Source organism: Fusarium oxysporum, chromosome VI (genome assembly GCF_013085055.1).
Source record: "Fusarium oxysporum Fo47 chromosome VI, complete sequence".
Taxonomy (NCBI): domain Eukaryota; kingdom Fungi; phylum Ascomycota; class Sordariomycetes; order Hypocreales; family Nectriaceae; genus Fusarium; species Fusarium oxysporum.
This window is the reverse complement of record NC_072845.1, coordinates 2,319,879-2,341,545: the sequence shown is the minus strand read 5'-3', so window position 1 is coordinate 2,341,545 and position 21,667 is coordinate 2,319,879. Positions and strand designations below refer to the sequence as shown.

Here is a 21,667-nt window from a genome sequence, read left to right as displayed (position 1 = left end):
TAAAGCAAACTCCATAAAACAAGCTCTACTCGTATTTGTCCGCCACCCGCATACGCAACCGTCTCCATATGTAGACACCCCCTGGCTCTGAGTCCGCAATCAAGTATTTTCTCTTGAGTCATTCAAGAAAAATGCAATGTAATTTCATTCTCTAACTACTGTAGCAATTGCATTCGGCAGTGCACGCAAATGGAATCTATTTGTCTGCTTACATCTTGATCCTCCGTCGGACTCGTCAAAATCCGGATTCGAAGGATTTGACTGTTTGCGGTAGAAACGATTACGTGATTGGTCAAAGTACCAAGTAAGCCTACCAAATTTGGTAACTGGCCCCAAACTGTAGGGGAGGACCCTGTAAAGGCGCATCATCAGGCGTAAGGAAGGCTTATTTTAAGGCACTACCAACACTGGCTTACACATTCACTGTAAGAGAATGGCTTGCAGTGAACCTCGCAAGGATGGATGGCACAGAAAAGGCATTATTGATAATTCAACACTGAATTGGAGAGATCGCGGCATGTCGCCCGATTTGTATTGGAAGGTTTAATAATACTAAGTTGTAATTTGGTATCTGTATTGTTCTTAGATGTTGTTGTTGTTGTTGGGCCCCCAAAGATGTATACCCCATTAAATAACTCCATGATCCAAATCCTTTCAAAATGTGGCAGTGTATGATGCCTACTCCTTATCCTGATCCTAATCCTATTCCCCCATCATATCCCCGATACCAATCGTGGGGCGTAATACTTTGTAGAGGCCGTCAAACAACATTGATGCTGCGTAATCCCGAAACCATCCAACCTAGTCCCGTGACAGTGATCCAATAGTAATGATGCACACGCCCCCTTATCCCCGGGGAGGCTTCTGTCTTTAATGCAAGCCCCAATAAACGCCGGTCTTCCAGTGGAAAGACTGTAGAGTAGAAAAAACAAAAGTAGTTGTAATAGAACAAAGGGAATAATGCTGAGTGGCTTGTCGACCAACTCATGATGTATCTGGTTCTCTAAGAAAGCAGATGGAGAAGTAAAAATCAACAACCAACGCCATGCCGAGCTTTCTTTTTCGATGCGAAAAGTAACGGATGCAAAGATCGATATAGTAATGCCAAACAGCGGTCCGTGTAACGCCAAGACTATGCATTAGGTATCAAGCGCGTGCCCGGTCGTGGGTAGCTATTTATCGCACAGCGACGCTACCACCGAGAAGACGACCCCACATGCCGCGCCTTGAGCGCTGCTGCTGTTGCTGCTGCTTCTTGGATGAGGTCTCATGGAGTTGCTGGTACTGTTGGTACTCATCGGCAGTGATCTCATAAGGAAGCATGCGGCCAGCAGGCATATGAGCCTTGGGGTAGTCAACATCGGGAACGATCTGGACGGGTGAGTCGTAGAGACTGCCCTGTTGAGACTCATAGTAGTAAGGCTCAGGCTCGGAGGGCTCGAGAGGAGTAGTGGCTTGTGAGTAAGCGCGGCCAGAGGAAACAGATGAGGCGTAGGAGCTAGAAGAGCTGCTGTAGCTGAGACCAGGAGGTGTGAAGTTTCCAGAAAGGTTTCGTGCGTGCTCGGGTGTTGATCCTCGAGAGCGGGAGTGACCGCGAGAGGAGGCAGGGCTGGGATATCGGGTGGAGGCGGCATAGAGCTCCTTCTGTCGTCGCTTCTCCTCGCGGTGTCGGATCTTCCTGGCATGTCGCTCGGCAATCTTGTGACGGAGTGGCTCGAGGAAGTCGTCGAGATCACGGTAAAGGTCCTCCTCGGTAATTCGAAGATCCCACTCAAGAAGGAAGAGAAGCTGCTTCTCCATGAGGTTGACCTCAGTGCGGCTGAAACCAAAGCTGTAGTACTCAGTGGTGATGTGGCTGTAGTTGGCCCAGTGCTTGTTCTTGGGTGAGCTATCGTTGAGGTACTTGGCTGAGAGAATCAAAGCAGCGAGGAAGATGCGGTGGGCGGTACATCGCAGACCACGAGCCATGGGCTGGAGCTTCGACTTTAGGCGACCGAGGTAGACCAGTGTTGACATGAGAGTAGGGACCTGGACATTGGAAGAGACGACGAGCTGTGTGATGAACTCCTCAAGGGTGGGGAGAGCTCCGTCTTCGGATCGAACGGTTCGGGGCTCGGGACTCCTGGGAGGAGTTGGGAGGTTCTGGCGAGGCTCGGCGGGAGCGGGAGGCATGAGAGTCGAGTCGCAGGCGATGACGTTGTGGGCGGCTTGGGCGAGGTATGCGATCATATCGCGACCCACAGGCTGGTAGACGAATTGGTCCAAGGCGGTCTTGTTGAGTTCCTCCATGGTGAGGTATCGTAGTGATGTTGCAGAAGCCATTGTGTGTATGTGTATGTGTGAGTGGGTTTGAGGGAGAGGAGGAAGAGGTCGTATAAGTGGGTGGGAGAGGATGATAGGGATATACTACACGGGAGGGCGGACCGTGTGTAAGTGAAGAAGGTGGGGTGAGGTTGATAGGCCTAGAAAGAATCGATAGGCCGTGAACCTTGACCTATTGCAAAAGCAAAGCAGAAGCAAAAGCGAAAGGCAGATGATTAATATTTTGATTGAATGTGACTGGAAAGAGGAACCAGGGGTCAAGCCAGACGAAGGTGCGTGAGGATTGATATATCAAGAGATCAGAGGCTCATGTGAGGACCCTAAGAAACTGGCTTCGTAAGTATGGGAGCTAAGGGTGACGTTTTGGGTGTGAATGTGGAGGATGGAGGGGGCAGGGGCGTGTCCTTTGGAGGCTGAGCGCCGCGTCGCTGTCTCTAATGCTAAGGCTCGCTGAAAAACTCCAAGTCCGACAAGGGTTCACAGCGAAAGCGAGCCCCAGTGCCACAAGCGGGCTGGGCTGGGCTGGGCTGGGTTGGGGTGTGCAGGGTACAGGTACAGGGGGGGTCACTCACTGGGTCGTCGTAGGAGAGGCTAGTCGGAGAGATGTCTCGAGACTAGGTCAGGTCCAGTTATTCAGTGGACTGCAGCTAGCAATGCAACTAACAAGCTGCTGGGGCGGTCTGGCCGGGAGGGGGATAAATGCTTAGGTTTCTTTGGTTCGTGGTGATAGAGCAAGATGCCACTCAAAAACTTGAATAGGTACTTCCGGTGGCGAAACGAGAGCGGACCGTGGCTTGGGAAGAAAGAAACCTCAACAGTAACAGACGATGATCCTTGTACTGCGTATCGTTGCGTTGCGTTGCGTTGCAGAATGCGGCGTAGCAGGTAGCAAATATCACAATGTCTCGCCGGTTGCTGTGCTGCGTCCGTCTCGGTATTGGCTATGTCTCAGTTTTTTCTTGTTCGTTTTACCAAACAACGAGATTGTAACTGATTAGGCGTTTGCTTTCAGAAACGTGCCGTGGGTCCTTTGTTTCGATTGATTCTGATATTAATTAAAATGCCAGAAACAATTAAAACTGAAAAAGAAAGCAAGCAATGTCCAGGTCCAGATTCGGCAGCCGCGAATCTAGAGGATAAGTGCGTAAAGGTACCTAGTGATATGTCGCTGAGAGCTGTTTGCTCTGCCGGGTACGGGATAAGGCGTTCGAGGCCCTGCGTTTGGCACGGCGATGAGCGGATAGCGGAAAAAAGAAGAATCGACACCTTTCCCAAGCCGTTCAGGAACTGCTCGGACGGGAATAAGATGCAGCGATTTAGACTTTATGTCGTTGTGGCTTGAAGCTCGATCTGGGCGAGATGCGAGTCTAAGTTGACAGCTGTGGGGGAGGCCCTGAGTGCTCTGGAGTGAACCGGAGGAATGGTGGTTAAAGTGAATGATGAATGAATACTCAAGATGAGTGAGGTATTTGAAATAGGTGACGTGAGTGGATGATACCCAAGGTTGGCCGATAGATCAAGATCGGAAAGAAAAAAAAAAGAGCTTGAGTCTATTGGTGTGGATGTTGATGGTGATGAGATCAGATGAGATGAGATGCTCAGGAAAGGAAAGAGATCAAGAGTTATATAACCAAATGATGATATCAAGACCGGCTTGACAAGGGAAGGAATATTGGTTATTCGGTTCTTGATTAATCCAGAGGGTCAGGTTGGACTGGAATTTTAAGATTGCATACAAAGGGAGAGAGCTTGCACCTCCGCAGAGTATTGAATTGAAGGGTTGAGATGGCGGTTGGCGAGCCTGCACCGAACAAGAATCGATCGATAGTGGGCGGGGGAATTAATGATGCGAGAATCGTCAAGACTCGTCAAGAAAGGTACGTAATTATTGTTGTCCAAGGGATGAGATGTGCTGTACCTGCCAGAGGTATGCGGGAATGGATGGTCGAAACGGGCGTGGCAAGACGAGGCAAACGAGAAACAAACACTTCAGTGTATGATCGGCCCCAAGAATTCCAGACGCAACGGAAGAGAGAGAGAGAGAGGAGATGGAGGTGGTGGTGGTGGTGGAGTCGGAGTCGGATTAGGATGGGATGAAGAGTGATAATAATAATAAAAAGGTCGAGACATGAAACGGAAGCAATGGGCATCTTAATAGCAATACCTGGTCTTGCTCTGTCTACGCGAGAGTCTCGAGATTGTGAAATTCATTGGCTCACTCTACTTGATTACGATGGATTACTGTAGATGCGCTGGCTACGAATAGAAGCACAGCTAAGCCCTTTCAGAGGCAGAAGAATCCTCCTCCAACCAAGCAGCATAAACACGTCCTCATCTCGAGGCCCATGAACTCAGAACCGCCCAGCAGGACCGTGTATGAGTTTTTAGAAACCACGAATTCCTCCGGCCAGTAGAATCTCCAGGCTCTGCATCTCTCTAAACGCTGGGGGAGCCAGGGGCCGGGCTGCCTTGTCCGTGCGTGATTGGCCGCAGAGAAACATCAAACACGCGAAACTGGCTGCAGGCATTTCTTCGGGCGGCTCTGCATCCCACGATTGGTCGAGGTGCAACTTGACTTGAAACCGGGCTATCTGATGCAAAACTGGGGCCTGGCTTGGGCTGGGCATGGGCTGGGCTTGGGTTGATGTTTGGTGAGGGGGAGGCGAAGACAAGAAGACCTCAAAAAGATCAAGATCAACGCCTGGAGGGGAAACTAAAGTTGGTAAAGATGAGGACCCTGCATTTCTTCAACTCTTGAACGCGTACCACGAGTTGAATGATCTACAGGGCTCGAGTAAGAGACCCCTCACTCACGTTACAAACATGGTTATAGATATGTCCATCCTGAACATCCATATATAAGCGCTCATATAAGCCGGAGCACGTACCCTCGGGCATTAAAACAAATGCACCACCGTTTAATAAAGCATGAATGACAAAGGAACCCGTGCATGCATCTACCTACAGCGAGCGGGCCGCTTAAACAGCTCAACGACTTGACGTACAATCGTGGCGGTTGACTTGATTTGGGTTACAGCGTTTCGGCTCTCTCGTCCCGCCTTGTGCAGCACTCGTACGTACAGAGACAGAGACAGGTCAATCTCGCTCCGAAAGACGCTGTATCTTGCATGTTGACCGCACACGTGTTTCACTCAGAAAGGCTATGTCTGTCTCTACTGTACTGTACTGTACCGTACTGTATCTCCGTGATAAGAGTCCTGCTTGATACTACGCTGCACTGTACCTGTGGCTGTCTGCAAGTACAAACAGCCCATTCATTTGCCTTTCAAGCCCTGCATTAGGTGAAATGTCAAAAAACCATGAAATCACTGGTTGACATGATTCATTCCCTGCGCCACTATCTACACTCCGCAAATCATACAAACGGAAGATCATACCGTAGTCAAGTCGGACGGCGGAAGCAAATAATGCAAGACGCCAAGAGGAGCTGACTTGCGACACTTTGGGTCCTCTTTAGCCTTTCTCGTTCGTCTGTGTTTCCTCTGGCTTCGCTTCAGGGTAATTGCCTTGTAACGCAAACACAAGCGAACAGCCAGCTAGCACAGCACACTTCAAACACCCGTCGGCTAACCTTCAACTACCCGGTATTGTTGTTTGTATGTATCTTGATCTAACCCCAGCTGCCCGGAACAAAAAGAGAGGCCAATGCGTTCAAATCCACGTTATTCAGCTGGCCTGTGTGTGGTGTAAGTTATCGCACTTGCAGAGTATAGCACTTCACGATGGAGGTTTACTAGCTTATCAGACCACTTTTCTCTTCCCTTTCCCTTTCACTATTTCAAATAAGCGCAGCCATATGCCAATCGTGAGACTCAAATTGACTTGGTGGCGCTTCACTCAGACCCAAACCCTTGGGTTCAGATCCAAACGAGCGAGACCTGTAGCGGAAAGGATGGCGGATGGCGGTTTGACGGGGCGTCGTTCACCACCGAGTCACATTCCTATCGTCACCCACCGTTTCTTTTTCTTCTTCCGCTGGTTCTGCTTCCGGTTGTGCCTTATTATTTTCTCTGTCGTGATGGCTTCGTCTAGGGGCCGACGGCGTTCGGAAGACAGCCACAGACCCCAACACCTGAGATAATCGGTTGGCTAACTAATAATTGCCAGCATAACAATGCCTCAAGAACGAGGTCTTGGCGATCCATAATATCAAACCACGGGTTCAATCTGTCCGTTCTATGGATAGTACTATCCACAGCGGCCATCCCGCAATAGACTCATCGAGTCCTATCGGTTATGCATAGTCCACTGAGCCAAGAAGGGCCTCCCATTTCGCGCATATGCATTCCGGGCTTCATGGACATCCTCTCCCTACAGAGGCATGTGGTGATAATCGTCAATCACCGACCTCCTTCACCTGACGCTATCAGCCAGCCTCGAAGCGATAGCCCATCAAATCAACCGTTTCATCCCTTGTCTCTGTTCATTGTCTGTAGACTGTCCGTCCTTGAAGATCAAACTGCCATCTGTCTCAGTCCATGCAAATAGTCCCCAGACTCTAGGCCTGAAGGAGAAGCACTAGAGCACCCCCTGCACAACATCTCTCCTGTGAGTGCTGCGAGATGCAACCACCAGGCTTCACACACTGACTGATCCCGTCGGTCGGCAGACGCCACTAGCTTGGCTCGGGAGCAGCCCGTTTGAGGAATGCACAGGTAACAAAAGGGTGGGCATCACCGCCAATGGCTCACGCGAGGGAGACTTTTTATCCTTACAGAGAAACACCTGATCTGATGATTACGGCCCTGTCTATGTATTCCTTGCAAACCTTGCCCTGACAAAGGAAGAAAGGCTGATCAATAAACCCATTCAGGGTGATGAGAGCTATCAACTGAAGCCACTCGAAAAAGGCATCGATGGTCAATTCTGCATACCAACCAAGAGGCCCCTGCACTAATAGCAAACGCCCCCCTTGACCTTCAAGTTCAAGCCCTGGAGATCCCCATCGAGCTCGACCAGGATCTTCGTCCCCATTCCCATTTTTAGCCTTTCCTCACCAAGACTCACTCACTCAACCACTCACTCACAGCTCACAGCAGCCCTACACTACGCTACAATTGTCGGCCCGCCGTAGATTCTTCAGCCAAGTCGAGATTGAGTTAGCTTGGTCGATTCGTCTCTCCTGCCATGAGGGCATCGAGGATCGGATGTGCAGTGATCATCTGAGTATATCGCGAGATCTGGTCTGATTGAATTTATGGCTCTCTCTTTTTTCCGAGTGACGACGTCTCTAGCATGACTGTTTGCATTCACTTGTTCCTGAAAGTCATGTCACTAATCTACTCATCTCATCGGACGTGAAAAAAAAAAAACTCTTTCTCACCGCTGTTGATCTTGGTTGGAGCCATGAAATCTGCTGCAACCACTGACAGTTCACAGGGAGTCATTCATCCATCCATCCTCTCATGATAGTCACCCACAGCAGTCCACAGTCCACTCACTATCAAGCCCCTAGCCCCTGGCCCCTGACCCCTGAGCCATTCATGGCAAACACACTGAAGCCACAGTCGCACGCCCCCCAAGATTCTCTCATATCTGGCTCAGCTGATTGGCCAGCCCCGCATGTGTATCCCTGACGCCTGCATGTCAAAAACGCGTGGCTCTGACTCGCTGCAAAATAGTTTGCTCCGTAGAGATGTGGCTGAGGTCGGTATTCGTCGTCTTGGTTTACGCACAGTGACTGTGGCTCACGCTCCGGATGTAGACTGTGGCGACGCCGACACGTAGGTATGTACGAGACCGGCCGGCCGACCGACCGCTTTCGGGGCCTGCAGTTCCCCGTCTTCTCCCTGCAGTCAAGGTTAAACCGTATTATCGTTTTGCTGGTTTCTGTTTTCGCGGTATGTTTTGTGGTTGATTCTAGGTTACGGTTGTGCTTAGTTCGTGACTTGTCCTCCACTCATACTACCGTGGACTCGTGCGTTGTAGTTGGTCCAGCCAATATCCATCTCGACCTTACCTTGGAAACCTGATATTCAAGACGGTCATCATTTGATCCCAAGGCCCAACAAACCCGTAAACTCTCAAGGATCAATCAGCCACTATCTCGGCCCTTTCATGCCATATTCCCAAGGTCTCTCCTAGTAAAAGTGGCTGCTGAGGGGTCAATGCCATCTCATGACCTGGTCTGGGCCACTTTGTCCGCGTGGTTGGGCTAGTCTAGCCTCATGTTCAAGTTCATGCTCATGCCCAACATCAACACCATTGCTTGTGACGATGCGGGGAAGATAGACTAGAGCCAGACTAAAAGTTACAGTACTGCCTTGAATCCATCCGTGATCGGGGCATCAAGATGACTCCTCATATTGCGGTGAAGACAATGTCCAACTTGTATTCAATGGTGGATCTACACTTAACCGATCAATCCAACCACACCAAACCAACCCAAATAAATCAAGCATAATTGTTTGTTCATGTTCATCCTCTTTGATATCCTTCTTCCGTGGTCGCGTCCGAAGCTTTCCTCGCCCTCGCCCTCGCCCTCGCCCTCTTCGGCCCCGGTTGATCGGTCGGTCCCGGCGAATCTCGAACGGAGCGGAGTTCCGGGCTGCCTCTGCCTCTGCCTCTGCCTCTAGTCCCCAGTTTTCGAGCCTCGGCTCAACCCGTTGGATTGGCGCTTCCCGCTGTTAAACGTTTGACCCTGGTCCAGCTGCTGCACTGCCGCTGACGATCGCCTGAATATAGGCGAGAGCTACCATAAGCCAGACCTAGTATCTCAGCAGTGTAGGGATTCAAGATTGATGCATTATGACATAGCTTAAAGAGGCTTCTCAAGAGTCACGATGTTTTCATTGTTGAGTTTACTAGCCTTGGCCCTCGAATTCAGGGCCATCAATGTATTGGCTCTAGAGTCTCTGTTCTCTTGGTTGCCTCCCGTACCCATCTGATGGCAACAACAAAACAACTCCAACGTAAACAATATAGGTAGTATACGAATACAACATAGCCCCAATAATTATCGGGGGTCGTTTCATAAATTTTCTATACATCCTTCACTGCAGTTGAAATACGATACTCCAACATTGGATCTATCCTTCATCGCAGCTCAGGCGCTTACACTGCAAGCGCCGGTTTCACTACATACCCTTGCTCACTACTCTTGTTAGGCGGCTAATTACCCAAACATGCCATGGAGCTTACATGATCCTGCAGAAATGAACAAGTTACCAGAATAGAATTACATATCGTAGTACCGGCGGTTCTTTAATTTGGCATGCCGGACGAACTACGGGCGTCTATCTGTTATGTTACATTATGCCTCTATATTGAATAGACGCCCGTAAAATCTTATATAGATTGTGGCCCTTTCATTTCTTCCGGGGCAGTGCAAGAATGCCAAGATGATCCAGACCAATAAATTAATCAGAGACATACAATGCCATTGTTATCATGGTCTATTGTAATGGCCGGCTGCTAATATCGGGCCCCGTTCGTCCCGAGTCGTCGGTAAATATCCTCAAACTCTTCCGAGGATTGGAATGGGCTGTGTTACGATGGGCTACGAAATTGGTCTTTGTAATTCCTCCCAACAATGCTTCCCAATTTTTTTTTGTCTCACGGCCAAATGACTGTTGTTCGCTTTCTGGTCTGTGTCTAACACGTAGATGATCCGACAGTTCTCATAGCACGTTCCCAACACTGGTCATGATGGCATATACAGTCATGGTTATTTATCAATTATTCTGTCTTGGTGTGCATCTCCGGATATCAAACCGCACGCTGAGCCACATGTCTACAAAGCACATCCCAAAACCAAAGCATCGCGAATAAGAAGTCTGCCACCCTTGCTGAAAGAGAACCTGTTTTATCATGTTTTCCGTTCGCCTTCCAAACGCCTGAAAGTCAGGCTGTTGCTTACCCGTTGGTTTACACCTGTTCTGCCATGTCAACTTCATACCGTTGTCTCTCATGATTTGGCCAAACCCCCAACAGCTTTCAACCCAACGGCTAAGTTAGTCACGCATATTGTTGGTTATCATAAGCATTACTGATGAGCCTCGTGAGTGGCCAATCAATAAACGAGGTCAAGCTAGGCCAGGCGAGTCAATGTCTGTTTGTCGCCCAACTGGACAATCACTGCGCGATGCTGCTTGGGCATTGCTGCTGTTGCCATATCAATATCATCTTCTCCTTGGCCTAGGAGAAGCGCCAACAGTATCTCGGAAAGAGAGAAGACCTTGGTTCCGCTCGTCATTCGGCGGTGGAGTTTTAGTGCATCTGCATCTGCATCATCTGGTATGGAGCTCCATATCCCATCTAGTGATAGTAGCCATTTGTCTGGGCGGATGCTTGCTCTTGTGCCAGGAGAGGCTCGAAGTAGGGGTGGTTGTAGGCAGCCTTGGCTGAAATACGCCCAGCAGGGTCGTACACCAACAGCATCTCGAGCAATTCAAGTCCATGGGCGTCGAGGTCCTTGCAAAGGTCCTTACTGTAGTCGCGCTGCCACTTGGGGAAGGATGCCTTGAAGTCAGGGTAGGAAGTGACGCCAGGCCAGTTCTCTTCAGTGGGGGTGCCGAGGATGCTATTAGATTGTCAGCGAGAGGAAATTCGAAGCTCTATACAATCTTAATACTTACCGGAAGATCTTGAAGATCTCATCAATTTCAGAGTCACCGGGGAAGAGAGGCTTTCTTGTACACATTTCGGCAAAGATACAGCCAACGGACCACATGTCGACACCAGTCGAGTATTGACGGCCTCCTAGGAGAATTTCAGGGGCTCGGTACCAAAGAGTAACGACTTCGTGGGTGTAGGTGCGCAGAGGCACGCCAAAGGCACGGGCAAGACCGAAATCAGCGAGCTTGAGGTTACCCTCCTTGTCGATCAGGAGGTTCTGGGGCTTGAGATCGCGGTGGAGGACACGGTGGGAGTGGCAGTACTTGATACCGTCGCAAAGCTGGAACATGAACTTTCGAACAACCATATCGCCCAGGCCAAGGTGCTGCAAGTGAGGGGATGAACCCTCGGGCAGGGCCTTGCCTCGACCACCATCGCTCACGGGGAGAGACTCCATGTACTTCTTGAGATCGAGGTCGAGAAACTCGAAGACAAGGTACAGCTTGTGACCATCGGCATGGACGATGTTGAACAGACGAACAATGTTGGGATCGCGCATCTCCTTCAGGAGAGAGATTTCGCGGATGGCGGTACTGGGGACGCCCTCATCTTCAGCTTCGAGGCGGATTTTCTTCAGGGCGACAATTCGGCCGCCATTGGCAAGGTCTCGAGCTTTGTAGACGACACCGTAGGTACCTGGAAAGTGTCAGCGTTGGGTTTTCGGGACGGCAAAGCCTGTGGCGTGAAGATTACAGGGCAAGCATCACAAGGCTTGTCTGTACACGTACCTTCACCAATCTTTTCCAACTTTTGGTAGTTCTCCATGGTCGGTGATATGTCCCTGTACCTGTTTTGCGAAGGAAAGGCAGATCGAGGGTCGGATTGAAGAAAGGATGAAACGCGCGAGTCGCTTCTAGAGGAATTAAGCGAGAGACACTGCGTCGGCGGCGTTGACGGTGCTAGCTGAAGGTCAAGCTCGAGATGCGGTGGGACAGATCAGAGTAAGGCAAGGTACGACAAGGATCGGTGTGGGCGTGTGTCTCGTTTCGTTATGCGATCGTTATGAGATGGAGAGATGCGTGTAACAAGTCCAGACTCGAGTTGCTCCAACAGCAGAGAAAATGTCTTATCTTACCGTCTTTATCTCCTTGCTCGTCGGTGACCTTTGAAAAAGAGGCTCTACCGATCGATGGTGGGGGAGGAAAGAAGAGAGCAAGGCGGGGGACGTAGTTAGACGAAGAAAAAGGGTCCAGCTACTAACTAAGGTAACCGTGAACCAACACCTGGAAATGAACAGGTACAGCAAAAGATTCAACGCCAGCAATGCAAGGGATTTTTGAAGGGCGGATTGACGAATATTCGTATTCTTGGTAGTGAGAATCGCCAAAATGGTGATGCTGATGGCGGCGTCGTTGCTGAGATTTGGGTTTGTGGCGGGTGTTGTGGACAATGTGCCTGAAAGTCCCTGAGATCTCTCTCGCGATGGAGGATGAAATCAAATTACCTTGTCTTGTGTTTACTTTGGACGAGAAGGGGCTGGACTTGTTTAGTTTCGTTTGGCGCGTCAACAATGCATGGAACCTACTCACGTATCATTCAGTGCAGTGGCAACGCGATCCTTACAAGTCAAGTCACTAAAAACCAGGAACCTTCAGAGGGCGCCCCCCTGTAACGATCACAGCACGACAGCAGCTGAAGTCATCCAATAGCGCATCCCTTGGGACTAGCTCGATTGCTCAAGTTTGACTTCTGATCAGCCATTGGTGAGTGATTCACAAGCCCAATTACATCTAATATTCTTCTTCTCATGGTTGTCTCGGGGAGGCGGGCAATTTGAGGCTGATGAAATACGCGTCTTGGTCGCGTTCCAATCTCTTTGTCTCTTCTTTGTCTTTGTCTTTGTCTCTGGATCTGTCTCAGGAGTGTTCAAAGAGTGACGTTGTTCGGAATGGCCATAGGTAAGGAGATATTAGTCATGGAGCCAAACTGTCACTTGCTTTTATTGGATGGACACCGCTGAGGAATTTCGCCAAGTCATAGATATATTGATTGCAGCCGTCCTGACTCAAGTTGACATACTTCTTACGCTTATGAAAGTCAAAGTCTCGGATGTTGTATATGCACCCAGCACCCAGCTACAATAGTTTATCTTGGTTGCCAAGAAAAAGGTTATGTCTTTAATGAACAGCATAAGAATAAATGCTCCGTGCAGTGGAAAGAAAACTCTATATGGAATTGCTTTATCACCATATATATATCAGACATCTGAGAAGCAAAAAAATCAATTCGACGCAGGCCTGATTCGAACAGACGCCTCCGAAGAGAATAGATTTCTAGTCTATCGCATTAGACCACTCTGCCACTGCGCCTTAGCGAATTGATAAAAGACAAGAAATGATTGGCGATTATACAGCTGATCCAAACAGAGATAGGCGATAACAGGGACATAAGAAGCAGTACTCATGGACGACGGTCGAGATATATGATGGAATCCGTCACTTTGTAGTTTTATTTAGTTGCGAAAAGCATGCTTAAACTTATTCAAGTTTAAAATCACCGTGTTTGTATGTCTAGTTGCTGAGACAATTGGGTTGCATAACATGTATTTATTGAGTTGATGTATCAAAACTTTAGCATCAAGCACGGGGGCTTTAGATGGCACTGTAGGCACGAAACCTAGGTATCTCTTTATTGTCTGATTATGGCGATTTGATCATTGTCAGTATACAACAGTCCGATACCAGAGGGTGAGAGAAATTGCCAGGAGAGCCATAATGAGGTGTGAATCACTTCTCAACAACTCATGAAATTTAATTATTCTCTCCTCCTGTTAAAAGTCTTGCAACGAAACTAGGTCTATACTGCATAAGATCGGCATAGTAGGGAGCAATATCGATTTCGCATCGATATTGAAGTCGAAAGACATGGCTCGGATGACTCCAGGGTAAGGGAAACATCTTGTATTCGACACATTAGAATCTCAATGGTATCAAAAGATATGCATCTACGTGTGGTAAGATGATTCTATCTGAAAGACAGTAAAATATGAGCCTGGGTTTCAATGCCATATGCCGCAGTAGCTCATGGTGCATACTTGTGACAACGAGCAACTACTGTTGTTGTGAACTTACGTTGGACGACATCCACAGATGTTCATCGATTACACCAGCGAAGAAGTAATACAGTAAAGGACTAGGATGCGATGATGTAGAGGGATTGGTAAAAGGGCATGTTGAACACGAGATTCCCCAACCTCGCAAACATAAGTGCCTAGCATATCTAGACTTGAAGTTTGCTACATCTCTAGAGCAACCCGAAGTATGGAGCATAGCAACACTCACTTGCTGCCATCAATACTCATCAAAGCAGGATCTCGATTTTGCGAATTACCCTTGATCTCACTTTCAGGGCACCGTGTCCTGCCAACTTACCATCCTCTAGCAACCGTAGATGCGCATCACGAAGTCTCCTTTCTCCTCAGGTCCAATATTCTTCCCAAATTTAACGTCCCTTTGGCTCCCCAACCCGCCGGCCCAGCATCCACATCTGGTCGAAGATTCATGTACCAGGTCCAAGCTCGTTTATCCAACTCATCACGACTCAGAATACCAGCCCAACTGGCAAATAGCAAGCGTAGTGCACCTAGCACACGGCCCAGGTTCTCTTGCTTCTCCTCGTTGGCTGCCGTAACAGTCTTCTTTCCGCTGTCATCTGCTGGCGCGAAGGCTCTGAGTATGTAGTTTCGTGCCCCTTCCGGTCGATGTATTGGCATGCCAACCGTCGATGTTGAAGGACTCTTGTCTTCAAGGTTCAGAGCCCATACTGGCTCGCCATTTAGACTAGATGTACGCTTTTGAGATGATAAGGCATCGTTGAGACATTCTTTCATGAGACGCCAGCGATCCGGCCCAAGCATGACGCCGCCATACCATCTTGTAAGCACAACCAACGTATTGCTGATATCGAGATCGCGTAGTTGTTGGAGCAAGAAGCTTCCACAACCAGACTCACCATCGTCAAACGATGCTTCCTGCTTCAGGGGCGAATTACCAAAGCTAGTTCGGATCGCCCAAGCATTGTGAGTTGCGGTCTCCAGCTCCGGCTTCTCGGCCATTAGTGATTTGAAAACTGCCGGACGCGTTGCAGGTGATGTTATAGGTATAGCATGAGCTATAAATACCGACCCCCTTGATGTCAACTTCTGACTTGCAGTCCAGCCTCTTGGATTTGGTTGACTGCCCTGGAGCGTAACTGATGAAGCGTTGGATGATGCTGGTTGAGCAGATCCTGACCAAGTATAGCCGCTCCTCTTCAAAACTGGAATTGGTCGGTTCATGATAGTGATCTTCGGTTGACCTTCAGGGGCTTTCTCTTCGCCTCCTGGGGGTGCCTTTTCGATGCCTATGCTGATGGCTTTTGTCCGTGAGTTGGCACTTACAACTGCTTGTGCTAGACTCAATCGGCTACTCAGGGGCTGTTCTGGCATAGTGTACCTCAACAGCTCAACAGCAAAGGCCAAAAATAGGGGCGCTCTGTTCGTCAAAATGGTGGTGTTTCGAATGATATCTTCATCCTCCTCCAGTGGCAATTCGAGAGAAGCCTCAAGATCATCCCCGGACATGGAGCCATAATCTAGATCTCGTCTATGCGTCTCCAGTTTTGGTTTCTTTACTTCAGTGGGAGCCGCACCATCGTCGGCTCCGCGCTTCGTTCCTGATTTCTTCTCATGGTTCTTGCATGCTGTGTGAAGACTCTTTGCTGCCTTTGCATCGCCACTGAGCGCTTCCTCAACTGTGGCCAAGGGCGCATCTGCGATTTGTGCTATACTATTCCATACGCGTTAGTATCAGAATATTAGTGAGTTGTATAAGTCAAACCTTCGCAGATTCTTTGATTGTAGAGCCTTCACCTGTCCCATCGCTGCCATCATTGACATTTTACGCGCCGTGAGGAGGCGTATAAGTTCCTGGAGGTCATTTTGTGTCGCCATATTTTTCTTACATACAGCGGGTAAGAAGCCAATAAGTAACAAAGAACAGTCCCGTGCTTTGTGATTTTATGGTTCTTGTCTTGAATATTGAAGCACCAAGACAATGTTGTTGTAAGTCGCAAGTCCTCTTTCACGGAGCCGTTAACACTCCGCAATAAGATGAATGCCTGGCCTGGCGAGATCGGACCCACTAGCCCGGCCTTTGGATCCGCTCCACTCCACAAAACCCTTGTCTTAGCTTTAGGTCTTTTCATCTGCTTCCACATGTAAAATCAGACAATTCAGATACCCTCAAAACACCACGAACCGCTTCAATTCCATGGAAAAGTCTTCGTTATGATCTCTCCGAGTCGAGGCCTCGTTATGAGAGCCTGTCGCATCCAGTGCCGTTTCGCGAGCTCTACTCCTCGACCTCCCCGCCCTAATATCAAAACACCAACATCTCGCCCTCCACCCAAGATCTCAAAAACTTACAAACCGTAACGACTCCTTTATATATACGATGTCGGATCAATCGTACTGATACAGCACGCCCAGAAAGCCTCAGCGTCCTCCCTCTAATTCGTCGACCTCTGCAACCCCTGCACAAGCCGAAACCCTCCGCGATCTCTGGGCATCGACATGGCTCCCTCTGACCGGCGCAGCTCTTCTCGCCGGTGCCCTTGGCTTCTACATCTTCGGCACAGCTGCCGCATCATTCAAAGCGACGCCCTGCAGTTGCACCGGCGAACACTCCACACCGACCGGTCGACCGCCGGCTCTTGATGGCGACAATGCAGAGCAGTTCGACAAGGAGCTGGCTCTTCCTGAGTGGTGGATGGGTATCACGAAGCTACGAAAGCGCATAGCGGAGCGCGCGAACGGGCATGTGTTGGAGTTGGCAATGGGCACAGGGCGAAACTTGGAGTACTTCAACTGGGAGCCATTGACCCTGCGCGCAGAGGGCAAGGCTGGTGCCAGGCTACCAAAGGGCGTAGTATCGTTTACTGGTCTCGACATTTCGGTTGATATGATGGATGTTGCTCGAAAGCGACTCGTCAAGACTGTTCCGCCCATGGAGAACTCTGCTCCCATCGTCCGCGCATCTACCATGGCCGATCACACCGGAGGCCAACTCTCGTATCTCGATTCCCAGCTCCGATTAATTCATTCCGACGCTCACCACCCAATTCCCGGTCCCGCGACTCCCGCGACGACCAAATACGATACAGTTATACAGACGTTCGGTTTATGTTCAGTTTCAGACCCCGTCGCTGTAGTCAATAATTTGGCGAAGGTTGTAAAGCCAGGATCAGGCCGTATCATTCTGCTCGAACACGGCAAGGGTTGGTACGGTATTGTCAATGGACTTCTCGATAAGAATGCCGGCAAACATTTCGAAAAATATGGATGTTGGTGGAATCGCGACATCGAGGGCCTAGTCGAAGAGGCTGTCGCTAAAACACCAGGCCTTGAAATCGTCAAGGTCGAGCGACCGAATATAATGCAAATGGGCACATTGGTTTGGGTTGAGTTGAAGGTCAACGACAAAGCCTCATGACGTCTCAAGGCATCACATAATGCAAATGATTGATATGAAAGGAATGAGATGGGTTGTAGAATATAGGGTGATGTACAATATTCAAAAAGTCGAAGCACTTTGAGCGGCATTGCATTTTTAGAATTCCAGCTTCCGCATCCTTTTTAACGCCAAATAATCAAAACCATGGGATGCCATGATCCCTTTTCCAGGTATCCCAGTCCCGGTCCAAACCCAATCAAACCAAAACACCAAACTTGTCTAAATATACAGGTACTTCCACAGGCGCCCCTCCATGCAATTAGTATGTAAGTATGTCGTATATCCGTCGTCGCAGACATAACGGAATCAAATCATCTCAATCGTCTCTCCCTGACCCCTTGCGCCTGCCCAAAGAAGTCGCAATTGCTCAACACGTATCGAGTAAGCAATCAAGCTCATCAATTTCGATGCTCTCAGCGCCGCGGTCCCATTCCATAAGCTTGCTAAACTTTAGCCAGCTCTCACCATCGTCCTCTTTTCGCAAACCGGATGCCATGTTTGACATGGAGCTAGGCTTTACCGCGGGGCTGGTAAGGAGGGCATTTGAGGTGAAGATGCGATGGTCGCCGAACCAGAAGTCGTCGCGGTACCCATACTCTGAAGTGTGGGTGGTGCGATCGGCGGACTCAGCAACAGGGGTGTCCTCGGCGAACTTGCGTTTCTGCAAGAAGTCGGCCGTTTGTGTAAACTCCCGCTCATCTTTTTCCAGAGGCGGTGAGTTGTGACGGCTGTTGCGGCGGTTTGGCACGTAACGGTGATGAGAGGGAAGAGAGCCGATGGGGGTAAGAGGCATGATAACATCATCGTCACCTTCCTCGAATCCATGGTCAGAAAGGTCAACCTCAGGCGATGGGCTGAGTTCCCGCCGGCGAGCATCGTCATCGGAGCCGGAATCATCCGTCAGAGACACCGAAGGAGTTTCGAGGGCGGCATGAGCAGACACTGTGGAGTTGGGTTCGGGAATGGGCTGACGAGGGCAGGTGGTGAGGAAATAATAGGTCCTTCGAGGGTGGACGCTCTCAAGTTCCTTGGCGAGAGGGCATGGTTTTGTGTCACTCCAGCATTGTCGCTTAGCATATGAGGCCAGCCTTGAAGAGATGATTGCGCAAGGGTTGGCAGAACTGGGATTGGAATGTTAGCGCACGGGAGCTGAGGGGTTGGAGGGGATAGCAGATGGCTCAAACTTACTGTTGAACAGAGGTAAGACGTTGTGCCAGAACGGTAGCAAGCTCCTTGACGAGGTGAGGACGGTTTCCAGTTGACTGTAATTGAACAATAACTGCCTCGACAATGTCGTCGTTGATCGTCTCGAAGTCGATGGCGGACTGATTTGTATCAAGGTCGAGGCTTGAGCCTGGTGTAGGTGAAGGAGGAGGTGTCTGCTCAATGGCAATGTCGTCGGAATGCGATCGCTTCTGTCGCTTATTGGGATGTGCTTCGGGGGCCTCGGAGCCAGACGAGGGCGGTGACAAGGCCGATGAAGCAGCACTGGATGAAGACGAAGAAGACGATCTCGAAGCGTTCTTGGAAGCAGCAGCAGCAGCTCGAGCAGCATGTGTCATTGGGACATGAATCCCAAGACTAGGTAAAGAAAGCGACTTTCGGCGCGTGTTGTAAGGCATGGCGACTGTGTTGAAGCGAGACGAGGGACAATATTGGAGAATAGTCGAGCTGTCTACAAGATGATGGACTGTCGACTTGGGAGAAAGGTCAAGGTCACCAGAACTTCGCTGAGCAATTGTACGTAGTAACCTCAAGTGTTGAAACAGATCCAAGAGATCTATAAGGGTCTACTGTATTGATTGATCTAGCGAGGGCACGGCAACAGACGGTGATGCAGTTTATGTGCACAGGCAGCAAGGTAAGGTATGGAAGATGATGAAGGAGGAGGGAGAGATAGATAGTCAAAGGGGGTGGGAGTGTTTGGTTTGTTATTGACGAGTGGGTTTAGATTTAGACTGGAGAGTTGAAGCCGAGGGTGGAGGCGGTCTACGGATGTTGACGACACAGACAGAGCAGGAAGGAGCAAAGACGACGCAGGCAAGAGCAAGGGAGCAACGATGGCAACCACGAGGAAGGGGATTAGATGGGGGGCAAAGGTGGGCGAAGAGGGACTGCAAGTGGTGCTGGGGAAGCAGAAACGGGGAGCTAGCTCAGAAGGGACTTTTCAATGATTCAATTCTTGTAAGCTGATAGGTCCGGAGACAAGATGCTTGTCTCCATCGACTGACTTCACTTACAAAAGAAGGAGCGATTATCCTTAGGATGACGGGAAAGAATGGCGCTTGGTGCTGGGTCTGCCACACTTTTTTTTTTTTTACAGACGCAGCGGAAAGAGCACGAGAGCTCGAACTTTTTTCTTTTTTTTTCTCGTTTCAGCCAAACTCGATTGGTCGAGGCTGGCGTGCATGGCTGCCGAGAAGTGGATCGCGCTAAAGATCGGTGGGTCAAGCTTGTGGGTATCTGGGAACATCCTTGTAGTTCACGTCTCCAGCCGCAAGACCCAAATGTGAAAAACGACCGGCCCCAACTGACAACACTTTTTTTTCCTCGTTGCTTTTGCTTGTGTGGTATTGGTATTCTGGTTGTGAGGGAGGGGTTCTGTAAGCATAAAGTGTTGGTTGGTATGCAACCGGAGAGAGGGATGACTCTTTAGCAGGCAACAAGCAGCCATTTCAGCCTTTGTACCAATAATCAACGATTATACTGTACATATTATCGATGATGTCCTACACCAAGAGGCAACGGAACTTACGCAACCAAGCAGGCAAAAAGCATTGGCTCGGAGACCTTAATCATCGACTTACTCTGTACAGTTTAGCCATCTTGACTCGTCAACGTCTTCTGTTTCTTTTCTGCTTTTGGTCTAGCTGCACTGCCGCGACTGTAATTGGGTCACTGTGACAGCCTCTCACTAATAGCCTCGCCTCATTGATGATGGATGATGGACTCTTGTTTTTCCGCCTCATCCGCGGTTTTTTGACCCGGGCCACTTCGGGTCGATGTTTGTTAGTTGGTTAGTGCGTTCTCGGAGGACCCTGAAATCTTTTTTTGGGGAACGCCCGAGAATGACCGTGGATTTGAGCTCAGGTATCGACAGGCATTACATGGCTAAGTTGAACTGCGTGTCAAGATACCCTGGACGCGACCTTTTTTCCTACAGATCACACCGCATCTGCAACTGCATCAGACTGCATCAGACTGCATACATGTTTGCTCCGTGCAACCATATTCTTACACCGCATTCTCTCTCGACACGCTTATGCTGTACGAGACAATCAATCAATGCACAACAAGCGTTATATCGTCGGAAAAGAGGCCCGGTGTAATTTCTAATCTCGTCCTCGGTACAGAATACAGAGAGTACCCATATTGAAGTCGATGGAGATGACGAGTGGGCCGAATCATCAAAGAGTCTCCCAAATCTCGAACCCCTGGTCTGGCTCCCTCAAACTACTCCATTCACCCGTCGCCCATGGCAATTCAACAAGTGACCTATTTCCTAAAATTGACGGTAATAACTGTGCCTTAGGCCGAGTCCAAGGCTAGCAACCGATGTGTAAGTTACGTGACACTGCACTCTTCAATGAGGTACAGTATTGGACTCGGCAGCCAATAGCGACATTTCTATTTCATCATCTCTCTTCTGATCATGATACAGTGGGTTTCAGTCCGCTGTCGCCGACCGAGGCTTTCTTTGTCTCATGACTTGCAATTAGCCGTAGAGTCTCGTCTCTTTGTAAGTGAGTGAGAACAGATAATGCTACGCAGCAATACGAAGTCCGATTTTTGCTTTATTTGTCACAATCCCATGTTCACTATACCATTGATCTTGATTACCGACACTCGATTGCGATATCCTGCCCTTGCAAATGGAACTTTGACCACCTCACCTCGCTCAAAGTCTCTCGGGCTACTGAACCCCCTGAACTAGAACCAGATCTGGTCAGATCCCACTATCAACCTCCATCCAATTCTCTTACACGGCTTACAGAGCATCCATTTATTATCCACCACTAACAATTCCAGTACCTCGGCGTGCAGATGCTGCGTCATCCTTTGAATGCAGGAGTCGCCTCCTAACGATCCAATCTTTCGAGGACCACCGTGTGGATTTACCCTACACTGACCTGACTGAAGAGAAGAGAACGGTTGAATGTCACCACAGAGCTGCATGCCACGAGGTGGATCATCCAATGATGCATCCCTAGCTCTGC

At 49.4% G+C, this 21,667-nt stretch overlaps 5 protein-coding genes and 1 non-coding gene across 6 annotated transcripts; 1 reads left to right on the top strand and 5 right to left on the bottom strand.

Annotated features, from left to right (window-relative positions):
- Nucleotides 1-1,082: 1,082 nt before the first annotated feature.
- FOBCDRAFT_41979 (uncharacterized protein) lies at nt 1,083-2,516 on the bottom strand. Its single transcript, XM_054705061.2, has one exon. The coding sequence runs from the start codon at nt 2,320-2,322 to the stop codon at nt 1,177-1,179; it is 1,146 nt and encodes a 381-aa protein (XP_054561036.1). The 5' UTR covers nt 2,323-2,516; the 3' UTR covers nt 1,083-1,176.
- A 7,910-nt stretch (nt 2,517-10,426) lies between these two features.
- FOBCDRAFT_41961 (kinase-like domain-containing protein) lies at nt 10,427-11,836 on the bottom strand. The gene is made up of 3 exons (XM_031186433.3): nt 11,688-11,836; nt 10,920-11,595; nt 10,427-10,864 (listed from the first exon to the last, which is right to left on the bottom strand). The coding sequence occupies exons 1-3, from the start codon at nt 11,722-11,724 to the stop codon at nt 10,600-10,602; spliced, it is 978 nt and encodes a 325-aa protein (XP_031037568.1). The 5' UTR covers nt 11,725-11,836; the 3' UTR covers nt 10,427-10,599.
- Nucleotides 11,837-13,186: 1,350 nt separating this feature from the next.
- On the bottom strand, nt 13,187-13,268 carry FOBCDRAFT_t146. The gene has a single exon. It is a non-coding gene; the product is annotated as a tRNA-Ser (tRNA).
- Nucleotides 13,269-14,288: 1,020 nt separating this feature from the next.
- Nucleotides 14,289-15,975, bottom strand: FOBCDRAFT_294836 (uncharacterized protein). The gene is made up of 2 exons (XM_031186435.3): nt 15,777-15,975; nt 14,289-15,725 (listed from the first exon to the last, which is right to left on the bottom strand). The coding sequence occupies exons 1-2, from the start codon at nt 15,887-15,889 to the stop codon at nt 14,357-14,359; spliced, it is 1,482 nt and encodes a 493-aa protein (XP_031037570.2). The 5' UTR covers nt 15,890-15,975; the 3' UTR covers nt 14,289-14,356.
- Nucleotides 15,976-16,157: 182 nt separating this feature from the next.
- Nucleotides 16,158-17,457, top strand: FOBCDRAFT_226088 (S-adenosyl-L-methionine-dependent methyltransferase). The gene is made up of 2 exons (XM_031186436.3): nt 16,158-16,368; nt 16,427-17,457. Exons 1-2 carry the CDS (start codon nt 16,226-16,228, stop codon nt 17,427-17,429), a joined length of 1,146 nt encoding a protein of 381 aa, XP_031037571.2. The 5' UTR covers nt 16,158-16,225; the 3' UTR covers nt 17,430-17,457.
- FOBCDRAFT_320700 (uncharacterized protein) lies at nt 17,458-19,571 on the bottom strand. The gene is made up of 2 exons (XM_031186439.3): nt 18,639-19,571; nt 17,458-18,571 (listed from the first exon to the last, which is right to left on the bottom strand). The coding sequence occupies exons 1-2, from the start codon at nt 19,070-19,072 to the stop codon at nt 17,818-17,820; spliced, it is 1,188 nt and encodes a 395-aa protein (XP_031037574.1). The 5' UTR covers nt 19,073-19,571; the 3' UTR covers nt 17,458-17,817.
- Between the last annotated feature and the right edge of the window lie 2,096 nt (nt 19,572-21,667).